The 12,615-nt window shown below is 42.6% G+C and overlaps 2 protein-coding genes across 3 annotated transcripts in view; one reads left to right on the top strand and one right to left on the bottom strand.

Annotated features, from left to right (window-relative positions):
* fkbp1b (FKBP prolyl isomerase 1B) overlaps positions 1 to 7,216 on the bottom strand; it is a 25,676-nt gene extending 18,460 nt beyond the window's left edge. Inside the window, exons 1-2 of one of the 2 annotated variants that reach the window (XM_071412962.1) lie at positions 6,755 to 7,216; positions 4,955 to 5,002 (exon numbers count right to left, since the gene is read on the bottom strand). Coding sequence is in view for 1 of the 2 variants with exons in the window: in XM_071412961.1 (XP_071269062.1) it covers positions 4,955 to 5,002; positions 5,732 to 5,801 (118 nt within the window). In the remaining variant the exon portion in view is untranslated. Of the gene's footprint in view, positions 1 to 4,954; positions 5,003 to 5,731; positions 6,369 to 6,754 lie in introns of those variants that run through there. The other variant, XM_071412961.1, reaches the window with a different exon arrangement.
* Positions 6,472 to 12,615, top strand: wdcp (WD repeat and coiled coil containing). Its single transcript, XM_071412959.1, has 4 exons — positions 6,472 to 6,593; positions 8,473 to 10,411; positions 10,847 to 10,967; positions 11,947 to 12,615. The coding sequence occupies exons 1-4, from the start codon at positions 6,556 to 6,558 to the stop codon at positions 12,141 to 12,143; spliced, it is 2,295 nt and encodes a 764-aa protein (XP_071269060.1). The 5' UTR covers positions 6,472 to 6,555; the 3' UTR covers positions 12,144 to 12,615.

The following is a 12,615-nucleotide window of genomic DNA, read 5'->3' as shown; positions in this document are numbered from 1 at the left end:
ACCAAATTCGGAGACTGTCCCCGAAATCGGGGACGTCTGGTTACCTCAACACACATGCCATTAGGGCAGTCCCCGACCAAAAAAATAATCTTAGTCGCCCGACAGTCATCTGTTCTTTCGAGCAATCGAATGGTTGAAATGTTAAAACATGTATTTTTCCATATAGACACATCTTATGTGTTTTAATCAAATCAACTATATGCACTGAGCTTGTCTGATGCTTTAAGCGCTCTGTTTGATGAAATCATTAAGACACACAAATGACTAGAGGGAGTCCGACCGCAATTGATTTGGTTGTGCCGGGCCGGGCTCAGACTTGCTGCGCTGTGTAAAAAAGAAAATGACAGCGAGTGACTGTTTGACTAGCACCCGTTGTCTCTCTCTCATCCCTGCTGCAGTGACCACCACAGAACATCAACAGTGTTTATCGCGCTATCCGTGATGCTGAAGCTGCAACATAATTACAGCCATTTCTGAAAAAAGTTTTGTTACCAAAATCCCTCATTTGTTAAGGAAAAACATTCCCTATTCCCTCAACCCTTACCCTCTTTACATGACGCATGCATCGCATGCACGTGACCAATAGGACCTATGGCATATCATAACCATAAATTGGTTTTAATAAACTCCGAACACTGTAACACGTGACAGCAAAATGGATGCAGAGGATGTGACATATAAACTCGAAGCGGGAGAATGTTCACTGCTTGCTCAGGAGGTAAAGGGGAAGTCAGATTGTCACGGCCGTCAAAGGAAGTGGACCAAAGCGCAGCGTGGTAAGCGTACATATTCCTTCTTATTAGGATGACGCCGACAAAAACAATAAACAATACAAAAACGACCGTGAAGCTAACTTCTTATGGCGGCAATCCCGTTAACGGGTTATAACAACAGCCAGTGAAAGTGCAGGGCGCCAAATTCAAACAACAGAAATCTCATAATTAAAATTCCTCAAACATACATGTATCTTATACCATTTTAAAGATAATCTTGTTGTTAATCCCACCAAAGTGTCCGATTCCAAATAGGCTTTTCAGCGAAAGCACCACAAACGATTATGTTAGGTCACCACCAACTCACAGAAAAATTCAGCCATTTTTCCAGCCAAAGAGAGGAGTCACAAAAAGCACAAATATAGATAAAATGAATCACTAACCTTTGATGATCTTCATCAGATGACACTCATAGGACTTCATGTTACACAATACATATATGTCTTGTTCGATTAAGTTCATATTTATATCCAAAAACCTCAGTTTACATTGGCGCCATGTTCAGAAATGCCTCCAAAATATCCTGAGAAATTGCAGAGAGCCACGTCAAATAACAGAAATACTCATCATAAACTTTGATGAAAGATACATGTTTTACATAGAATTAAAGATACACTTGTTCTTAATGCAACCGCTGTGTCAGATTTCAAAAAGCTTTACGGCAAAACACAATATTCAATCATCTGAAAACAGAGTTCAGCCACAAAAGCAAGTCATACAGTTACCCGCCAAATTATGCAGTCAACAAAATTCATAAAAAGCATTTTAAATCTTCACTTACCTTTGCTGATCTTCGTCAGAATGAACTCCCAGGACTCCCACAAGAAATGTTAGTTTTGTTCGGTAATGTCCATCATTTATGTCCAAATAGCTATTTTTGGTAAACAAATCCAACGTCAGGAAGCGCGTTCACTAAAAGCTGACGAAATGTCCAAAAGTTCCGTAACAGTCAGTAGAAACATGTCAAACGATGTATTGAATCAATCTTTAGAATGTTTTTAACATAAATCTTGAATAACGTTCCAATCGGAGAAATTACATTGACTTCAGATGAGCGATGGAACATAGCTCCCTCTCATGTGAACGCGCATGGTCAGGTCATGGCAGACCTGACTAATTCCCCTCTCATTCGGCCCCCCTTCACAGTAGAGGCATCAGACACGGTTCTACAGACTGTTGACATCTAGTGGAAGCCGTAGGAAGTGCAAACTCATCCACATCTCACTGTGATTTCAATAGGATCTTGGTTGAAAATCCACCAGCCTCAGAATATCCACTTCCTGTTTGGATTTTTTTCCATATGGCAGGTTTTTGCCTGCCATATGAGTTCTGTTATACTCACAGACATAATTCAAACAGTTTTAGAAACGTCAGAGTGTTTTCTATCCAATACTAATAATAATATGCATATATTAGCAACTATGACTGAGGAGCAGGCTGTTTACTCTGTGCACTTTCATCCAAGCTACTCAATACTGCCCCTGCAGCCATAAGAAGTTAAGGCTATAGTGCCACAAACAAAGACAACTTCCCACCCTGAAAGGAGTGTGCCCTCCCCCCCAAAAAAATTATTGGGGCTGCCTCTCGGGCTTCCTTGCTAGCCGTGTTCTCTCGTAACGATGCCGTTCCGCCTTTGCTGCCTCCAGCTCCTCCTTGGGACGGCGATATTCCCCAGCCTGCCTCCAGAGTCCTTTATCGTCCAGGATTTCCTCCCTAGTCCATGAGTCCCCCTTACCACGCTGCCTGGTCCTTTTGTGGTGGTAAGTTCTGTCACGGCCGTCAAAGCATACCAGAGGGTCTGTTGTAATGTTGTTGTTTTTAATTGTAAAGCCTTTATTACAGCAAAGACCAAAAACCATGCCAAAATGGAACGGTTTATTTATTGTTCATGCTAAATTATTCAAGGGTCAATTAATTTTTTTACTAAAATGCTTCATTGCATTTCACATCATGAATGACTCATATGCTATATGATCACATGAACGAATGAATGATTGATTGAGTGATACAGTAGCCTATATAAGTATTGAAATAGAGGCCTAAGTAAGTTACGTTATTAAGACTAAACAGGATGCACTTTTAGGCATTACAGCTCGATGGTATTTATACAAGGCTGCTATTGGCTACGAAGCCTACTAATGTTAATGACGTTATTTATTATTAAAATGATGATCATAATAAGAAGAAGATCATGAAAAAGGAGGGATATTATTATATATATTATTTTGCTGACAATCATCCGTTCACCTACTCTGCGTTGCACAAAGACAAGGCGTTTGGAACAAAAAATCTCAAATTTGGACTCATCAGACCAAAGGACAGATTTCCAATTGTCCATTACTCGTGTTTCTTGGCCTAAGCAATTCTCTTCTTCTTATTGGTGTCCTTTAGTAGTGGTTTCTTTGCAGCAAATCGACCATGAAGGCCTGATTCACGCAGTCTCCTCTGAACAGTTGATGTTGAGATGTCTGTTACTTGAACCCTGAAGCGTTTATTTGGGCTGCAATCTGAGGTGCAGTTAACTCTAATGAACGTATCCTCTGCAGCAGAGGTAACTCTGGGTCTTCCTTTCCTGTGGCGGTCCTCATGAGAGCCAGTTTCATCATAGCGCTTGATGGTTTTTGCGACTGCACTTGAAGAAACGTTCAAAGTTCTTGACATTTTCCGGATTGACTGACCTTCATGCCTTAAAGTAATGATGGACTGTCATTTCTCTTTGCTTATTTGAGCTGTTCTTGCCATAATGTGGACTTGGTCTTTTACCAAATAGGGCTATCTTCTGTGTACCACACCTACCTTGTCACAACACAGCTGATGGGCTCAAACGCATTAAGAAGGAAAGAAATTCCACAAATTAACTTTTAACAAGGCACACTTGTTAATTGAAATGCATTCCAGGTGACTACCTCATGAAGCTGGTTGAGAGAATTTCAAGAGTGTGCAAAGCTGTCATCAAGGCAAAGGGTGGCTACTTTGAAGAATCTCAAATATAAAATATATTTTGATATGTTTAATACTTTTTGGGTTACTACACGAATCCATATGTGTTATTTCATAGTTTTGATGTCTTCACTATTATTCTACAATGTAGAAAACAGTAAAAATAAAGAAAAACCCTTGAATGAGTAGGTATGTCCAAACTTTTGACTGGTACTGTATACGGATAATTTATAAAGCCAGGCACATTTATGAGTTAGGCTAATGATTATAGACCTAATAAAGTTAATTAATTTTCTTAGACAATTAAGGCAAGGGCTTTTTTCTTGTGTCCGAACTCTGCTGCTAACTCCGCCACATTGTTCTCAACACCAATATACTGGTTAACTTTGCTCAAAATAATTTGTACTTTTTTATTTGCCTCTTTTTCTCCCCAATTTCGTGGTATCCAATCGCTGTAAATCCCGTACGGACTCGGGAGAGTCGAAGGTCGAGAGCTGTGCATCCTCCGAAACACAACCCAGCCAAGCCTCACTGCTTCATGAAACAATGCCCGCTTAACCCGGAAGCCAGCCGCACCAATGTGTTGGAGGAAACACCATACACCTGGCGACCATGTCAGCGTGCCTTAGACCACCGCGCCACTCGGGAGGACAACTTTGCTATTATGCACATCGCAACATGGTCTAAGAAAAAGCACCAATTCAACAGCGCACTGATGTTTCAGAACTGCGGACAGCGACCACTATTAAAAGCGGGAGAAAGAGCATTTGTTATAAAATAATATTATTTTGATTAGTGTTGCACCATTGTCCTTAACCATATACAACTTCAGTAGCACATGCTTTACACATGCTTTAGACTGATGGACTGTGCCATCCCCACGGCCTCCACAATGGATTAGTCCACTCAGACATGCGCGAATAGGACAGGTGTCTTGTACACCATGATTATATATATATTTTTTTCTACTGCTCAAGTAAAGAAATCTCGATCGACCAACAGCCTAACGACCAAACAATCGACCAGTTGACTAAATGTGGTCAGCCCTACACGCCATATACACGTTATAAACATGTAATAAACGTGTAATCACCAAGACGGAATGTTCACATTTACTTTGTCTTTCCTGTCTGTCTGACCTGGATGTCTGAGAGACAACCCCCAGGCAGAGAATGACCCACCTAGTGAAAAACAAAACAATCATTTCCCAACCAGATGCCCTTTTGTCACACACTCTTTACCTGTGTAATGAACAACACACGTCTGGCCCTTCTTTGGGAAAGTCCTTGCTGTTGAAATGAAAACAAACTATATTTAGTCAAATGTATTATGTGTGTGTGTGTGTGTGTGTGTGTGTGTGTGTGGCATACACTGTAATAATAGGATGTGCCCTTATGATGACTGACATGCACTCTTTATGAAATGTTGTTACATCAAATTATTGGAAGTAACAATATCGTATTCCTTTTACTATCAATATACACACTGCGTAATATCGAAATAATACTTAAAGTCAGTGTTAATACAGATAAAAGCAGCAATCCCAATAGAAGGAGCTGGCCATAGAAGAAGGCTGGCATTAATGCCGAGAGTTCTAGAACGATATGTGAGAGTGTCATGGATCCAGCCTTTATCAAATTAACCCTAACTATTTGTCTTACTTTAGCCTACTTCTCCTAACCAGCTACGTTAATTATCCTAACCTGCTGCGTAAATTCTTCTAATCTGCTACGAAAAGTAAAATCTGACGTTAATTTGACAAAAGCTGGATCACTCCATGTCGTGACCGAGGAACATGTATGGAGCTTGAAAAATAAATGTAGCCCACGTTGTGCAGTATGTAATAAACATGCAGCTAAATAATTTGCACTGGCTGTAAATCCGTTAAACGTTCCCACGGCATCATGATAATAATAACACATCATCTCCCACAATTTCGTAATGGCTAACGTTAGCTAGCTAAATAAATAAACAAACGCAGCAGATAACGATCCAAAATCAAATGTAGCAAAACTTACCATCTCCTGGGGATATTATTTCGATTTCCACACCCATTATAATAAAAAGCGATGGTGGTTGCAAAAGCATAAAATAAAGCAGGTTTGGTGTCTAGTCTATGTCGGTGGTTAAAAGGTGCATGCAAGCTCCAGCAATGCTGAACACTGATCGAGTACTCTATCAAGTCTGAGAAATGCAGGATTGTGCCCGTGTTCGAGAGGATCAACCGTTATGTATCATGGGTAAATTGTGACTGACTGCTCTACAAATAATAATGAGTAGTTATTTATGACGCAAGGTGATTTGTAGATCAGTCAATCGACAGTCGCTTGCACAGTCGGCTGCAATGTCGAACAAGCCCTGTACTAAAAGAATGTGAAAAAACCTTAACATGAGATACCCAACCTCGACACAAATCTCATCCTCTGTCTCAGTTTAGGGAGACCCAAAATGTACAGCGCCTAAGCAGGGGACAGAGCTGTGACTGAGCTCTGACCTGGCACTGACCGTGGACAAGAAGGCCCCCAAGTGGTCAACACATGAAATACACCAGACTTCCCATAAACTTCAAGACCCACAATGCTTTTCTATTGCCTCGTCTTTCAATTCCAGTTCATGAAACCAACTTTCACCCCTGGAAAAGTGAAATAAAATTGGGAAATGTGATCAAGGTTTATGGTTTGACAAGACAATCGATGCATGTAATGACACGTTTGTGCATATAATTTCGTGCCTAAAGAACGTATTCGCCATATAGCTACTTCACTAGTTGGCTTGTTCCTGATGGATTTAGCTAGCTAGCTAACGTTAGCTACATCTGTTATAAGCTGGACAGCCCCCAAAAATGACAGCTACTGTAGATAGCTATCCAGTAACTGTCAGGTAAATGATTTTCTAATATTATTGAGTAGCTAGCTTTATAACCTAAATTGCAGTTGATAATAGCAAATCTTTGCTAATAGCTTTTGACTTGACCGTCTAGGTTTAATTGCATTTGATGTGAATATGATACTAATTCTAGCTAGCACAAATTAATAACCTACCTCAAGACCTAGCCCTTGATCATGACTCTGTTCCAATACATTACACATAAGTCATTGGACGAAAGACGTCTGGATTTGGGTACGAGGCAATCCTTGTTTAACATTAGGTCTTCAGGTAGCTCAATATTGGACAAAATGAGCCCAACGTTACTCCTTAGTCTAAGGACCTTACATCTTCTGTTTAAGGGCGAATTGACTTTGAAAGCCAAAACAGCCAAATACTCCATCTAAAAGTGAATCGATTCTCAATTGCGGTACGGTTCCAGAAACATAAATCCCTCTACTTTCATATCATATCAAAACAATTTCACAAACGCAAAATACACACTTAAAGTACATCACAGGGGGCTGCTGAGGGGAGAACGTCTCATAAATAATGTCTGGAACGGAGCAAATGGAATGGCATCAAACATCTGGAAACTACGTGTTTGATGTATTAGTTACCATTCCACTAATTTCGCTGGAGTCATTAGCACGAGCCTGTTCTCCCAAATGAAGGTGCCACCAAACCCCTGTGCTGTACACTGTTAGAACGGCGTTCGGGAGACGCAGAAAGCTAATTGGCCACGTGGGAACCCTAACCCTATAATGGTGCATATCAATTTAACCTTTTGTTTTTTGAAAATTATTTCTCGCCGATATGAAACATTATGCACCCAAAAAACCGTACCGCAAGCGATGCGTGTGACCGAGCATCGCGGCTCTTAACAAAACTCCTCCTTACAAGACTAAGGTCAAATGTGTCTGCCAAAAGCGATTAGCTCTACTTCTAGTTTAGTTAGCTAGCCGGCTAATAATACAGTTTGACGTCACAACAACAACACAGATACCAGTTCCTCTCAGTGGTGGAAAAAGTACCCAATTGTCATACTTGAGTAAAAGTATAGATACCTTAATAGAAAGTTACTCAAGTCAAAGTCCGCCAGTAAAATACTACTTGAGTAAAATTCTAAAAGTATTTGGTTTTAAATATACTAAAGTATCAAAAGTAAATGTAATTCCTAAAATATAGTTAATTATCAAAAGTCATGAATAATTTCAAATTCCTTATATTAAGCAAAGCAGACGGCACAATTTTCTTGTTTTAACATTATTTACAAAATATGCATTTGTGTTTAGTGAGTCTGCCAGGCCAGAGGCAGTAGGGATCTCTTCTCTTGATAAGTGCGTGAATTTAACCATTTTCCTGTCATGCTAAGCATTCAAAATGTAACGAGTAATTTTGGTTGTCAGGGAAAATGTGTGGAGTAAAAAGTACAAGTTTTTCTTTAGGAATAAGTAAAAGTTGTCAAAAATATAAATAGTAAAGTACAGATACCCCAAAAAACGACTTAAATAGTACTTTCAAGTATTTTTACTTAAGTACTTTACACCACTGGTTCCTCTGTAAAGCTGGAGTGTAATATAACCTATCTGATCTGCGTGGCTAAGGTCATTTGGACTAATCAGCTCAGCTCTGGCCTGGCCCTGGGGTGTAACCCTCAGGCAGAGGGGATTAGGGATGCCAGAGGCACAGGACAAGATAGGCTTGTCCTATTCTTAGTGTGGGGTGGCAGTCAAGATAGCTGGAACTGGTCTTCTGCCGGCAAAATCCTCATGACCGATATCCTCTGCTCTCATCAATGCTATTGAATGAGTGATTGTTTCTTCTTTAATCAATGTTACTGATCATTGTTTCTCTCTCCGTTTGGATTAATCTGTACTTGCTTGACTCTCAGTATGGAACTGGGCAAAGCCAAGTTGCTGAGGTCTGGTCTGAACACGCTACACCAAACCATCCACCCTGTCCACGGGATAGCCTGGACTGACGGGAAGCAGGTCTGCCTCACCTCCCTCTACTATGCCAACTGCGAAGTCAAATTCGGCGACACCAACGTCATCGGTCAATTTGAGCATGTCTTCGGCCTCTCCTGGGGCCCTCTGTGCTGTTCCGGCGCTCCTGCCCTGTTGGCCGTCCAACACAAGAAACATGTCACAGTGTGGCAGCTGCAGCTCAGCGCTCTGGAACAGAACAAGCTGCTCTGCACTCAGACCTGTGAGATGAGCGAACCATTCCCCCTTCTGTCTGAGGGATGTGTCTGGCATCCCAAGATGGACATCCTTTCTGTCCTCACTAAGAAAGATGCCTCTGTGCTGTTCTGCGTCCGCCTGGACAACCGTAGAGTCAAGGCTGATATTAAAGGGAGTGGACTCATCCACTGTGCCTGCTGGACCAAAGATGGCACCCGGCTGGTTTTGGCTATAGGAAGCGCCCTTCACTCCTACATATATAACGATGTTCAGAAGAGTCTTTTAGCCTGCTCCTTCTGCCCCATCTTTGACGTGGGCGGGTACATCTGTGCCATCGAGTCAACAGGCGAGGCCCAGGTGGCAGTAGCTACAGAGCTGCCTCTGGATAGGATCTGCGGGCTGAACGCTGGCATAGCATTTGACGTGTCCTCAGATTCAGAGTCCTCCTTACCTGGACATTCTTCTCCTATGGTGATGTTGGACGAGGATGGCTGTATAGACCCCCGCAGGAGGTCCTTTGACTCTGAGAGGTCCTACCTCTCCTGCTCTGCCTCCGGCGGCCCTATGGACCTCACCCACCTCCTGGCCAAGCACCGGCGCTCAGACCCTAGTCCACTCTTACACCTGCGCCGCAGGGATCACCTGACCGGCTCCGGACAGGATTCGTCTCACCTTATCCTGGTCACCTACGAACGGAAAGTCACCAGCACCAGTAAGGTCAGCATCCCTGGGATCCTGGTGCCAGACATCGTGGCCTTTGACTCCAGAGGTTCCACGGTGGCAGTGGCCTCCAACACATGTAGCATGGTACTGGTCTACTGCATCACACCATCCACCATGCCCAACATCCAGCAGATCTCCTTACAGAAAAACGAGAGGCCCAAAGGCATCTGCTTTCTTGGTGACAAGATGTTGCTCCTCATGATTGGCAGACAGAAGTCCAACGACCCTGCCTTCCTCCCCTCCTCCAATATGGACAAATACATCCTGCGCCTCGCCTCAAAGGAGATTGTCTACAACGGAGGAACCCCGGCGTCTCCCTCCCCGAATCGAGAATCCCCCATTAGACGCCACTCGAAGCATGTCTTCTCTAAAGATGAGCAGCAGGAGCTTGTCGAGATTAAGGAGCTGGTGCTGCCGGGAGGAGGTGTAATCCAGTCCCATTCTCCAGGGAGCAGCAGGAGGAGGCTGGTGGAGGAGGTGAGGAGCCCGGAGCCCAGCTCAGTCACCAGCTCAGTCGACTTCTCCTACTCTGACCTCTGTCACCCCTCTGACCAACCTCACTCTAACGCTTCCTCCATTACGGTCGAAAACTTCGACATGGAACCCGTCAACCGAATGACAATGCTCTCCATGGCAGGACAGGCTAGCAGGGAGTCAAGTCAAACCTGCTCCCCATACTACAACCCTAGGGATAAGCCCCACACGGAGCTCCCCACCCTGCCCAAAACCACCCCCTTGGCCCCCAGAGAGAAGGAGAGGAACCTGGAGCAGCTGTCTCAGAACATGGAGAGGATTTTCTCTCGTTTTTCTGAGGTACAACAGTGTCTGACAGAGATCAGGGACTTCACCCGGAAGGGCAAAAAGGGTCTGGGGACTAGTTACCCCAATGCCTGTGATCCTCCATACGTTAATATCACATGTCAGGTAGGGGTTACATCTTACAAGATATTACTTCATTTGGGATATTTCATTTCTATGTCTGCAAAAGCTGGAGATTTTCAGAGCAATATTTTAAAAGATAATGTTTGTTGAAATACCTTATTTATTGAAATTATAGGCCCCACCTTTGTATAATAAAGTTACGTTAGACGCTAGGGCTGGGAATTGCCAGGGACCTCACAATACAATATTATCACGATACTTAGGTGCCGATACGATATGTATTACGATTATATATGTATTGCGATTCAATACTGATATTTTTATTTGTGAAATGATGCCTTGCTGTTGCATCCATCAATAACTGTCTGTGTTCTTGAGGTCAGAATTGTACTAACTAACCCCCCTCCACTCTCTCTATCTCACTCTCTCTGTATCATCTATCTATCTCTCTCTATCTCTTCCCTCTCCTCCATGCAGAAGCAGCTGTCTGAGAATGTGTTTATAGATGAGAGAAGGCCAGTGTTGTTGTGTGAGGGGAAGCTGTGTCTGAAGGTTCTTCAGGAGCTCTTCAACGTCACTGTAGTAGAGATGGTGTATGGTACGTATCTGGCCCATGGGCTTCCCCCATACCAATAATAACACATGGTTGTAGTCTTAAGGCTTGAGATGATTCTATGTTTTCACTATGTATACCCCAGGCTTAATTCTACCAGTTATTTGAGATTAAAGGTAGACTGAGCGATATGACATCATCATAAACAGCGGGGTGATTCCCTGCTTACAGATATCAACACAATTCATATCTGCAGACTGACATTATTGGCTCTTCCCAATGTAGGCATGCCTCAAGAGGAAATTGGGTAGTCTTCTCAGAAGTGTGTGTGTGTGCGTGTGGACGGGGATAGAAAAAAAACTTTTCCCTCAGGTTTCCAGGAATCTATTCATATAAGAATAACCGCCATATCCTGAGCCCATAGTCTAGACTGAGGAACTACTGAGCTTCTCTCAGCTATTACAACTAACTAGAGAAGATGTTGTATATCAAAATAATGACATCTCTGTTTCACTCCCCCCAAAAGGACATGCATTTTAAACAACAGTATTTGGTGTTAAACGGAGTGCTTCAGTTAATGGGTGGAGAGGCTGAATATGGGAGTGATTATAGGGTTACTGTGGATTAAAAGGTTTATAACAGAAGCAGCTTACAGCCCCACCACACCCTCCCTGGGTTCGTTCTGCTAATATACACACTCAGCACGCCTCCGCCAACTCCAAGACTATTTATAGAGTATTTATGACACCACTCCATTCAGGAGTTTCACTGTTAGGGTTTTTGCAGCAATCTGAGAGAGCCGTATGTTGTGGTTACTGTACTTCAAAAACCGCTCTATAAATGATTAGTAGACACTTACTGGTTGAAAAGCTTAGTACTATCTATTCGAAGGGTTAAATGGATGTAATCAATGACTCTCATGGTTTTATATAAGTTAAACAGTCTTATAAAGCATGGGGATAAATAAAATATGAATTAAATAAAAACTTCCTTAAACTTGAAACTCCTGTCTCCTGTGTTCCAGGTCCGTTGTGGATAGTCCTGGTAGCGGATGCAGAGGGCTTTGTGCCCCTGACTTTTAAACCCAAAGAGGAGTTGACGGTGAGGAACGGAAAGAGGAAATCTCCCATCAGAACCCCTGGCAGCCCAGACTCCTGCCCCTCCAGCCCAGTCAAATCTCCCTCCAGCCCAGTCAAATCTTACCCCAACACAGAGACTTGAACACAGCATAAATCTCAAAACAGACTTCAGCATAGTGGGAGAGAGCACAAAGCATGGGACTACCGCCTAGCATAACACATATGAGATGTCAGTGCTTTATGCATGCATATCTAAAAACTGCACACGCAAAGACTCAACCCCTCGGCAGCTTTTTATGAACAAGCAGTACTGGGTGGCAAATGTTACTTTTTCAGTTGGGGGATTATCCAACACACTTTTGAAAGAAGCACCTTTCAAACAGAATGTTTACATTTAGTGACTTTGGGAGATTATATTTTACTTTTTGGGGCTTTGTATTATATGCCCATCTGGTTCAAGATGAAGTTCTCTTTTTTGAATCAGAGTACTGAGGTAAGATAGTGTGGTGTTTTGGCTGGCAGAGTTCAGTGTAGCTGCCACCAAATCCCAAAGGGATGTATCCTGTTTGTGTGTTGTACGATTGTATATTATTAAAACCTTCAAATGTTTAAAA

This window comes from Salvelinus alpinus, chromosome 8, assembly GCF_045679555.1.
Source record: "Salvelinus alpinus chromosome 8, SLU_Salpinus.1, whole genome shotgun sequence".
In the NCBI taxonomy this organism is placed as follows: domain Eukaryota; kingdom Metazoa; phylum Chordata; class Actinopteri; order Salmoniformes; family Salmonidae; genus Salvelinus; species Salvelinus alpinus.
Note: the sequence above shows the minus strand (reverse complement) of the source record. Positions and strands in the feature narration are given on the sequence as shown.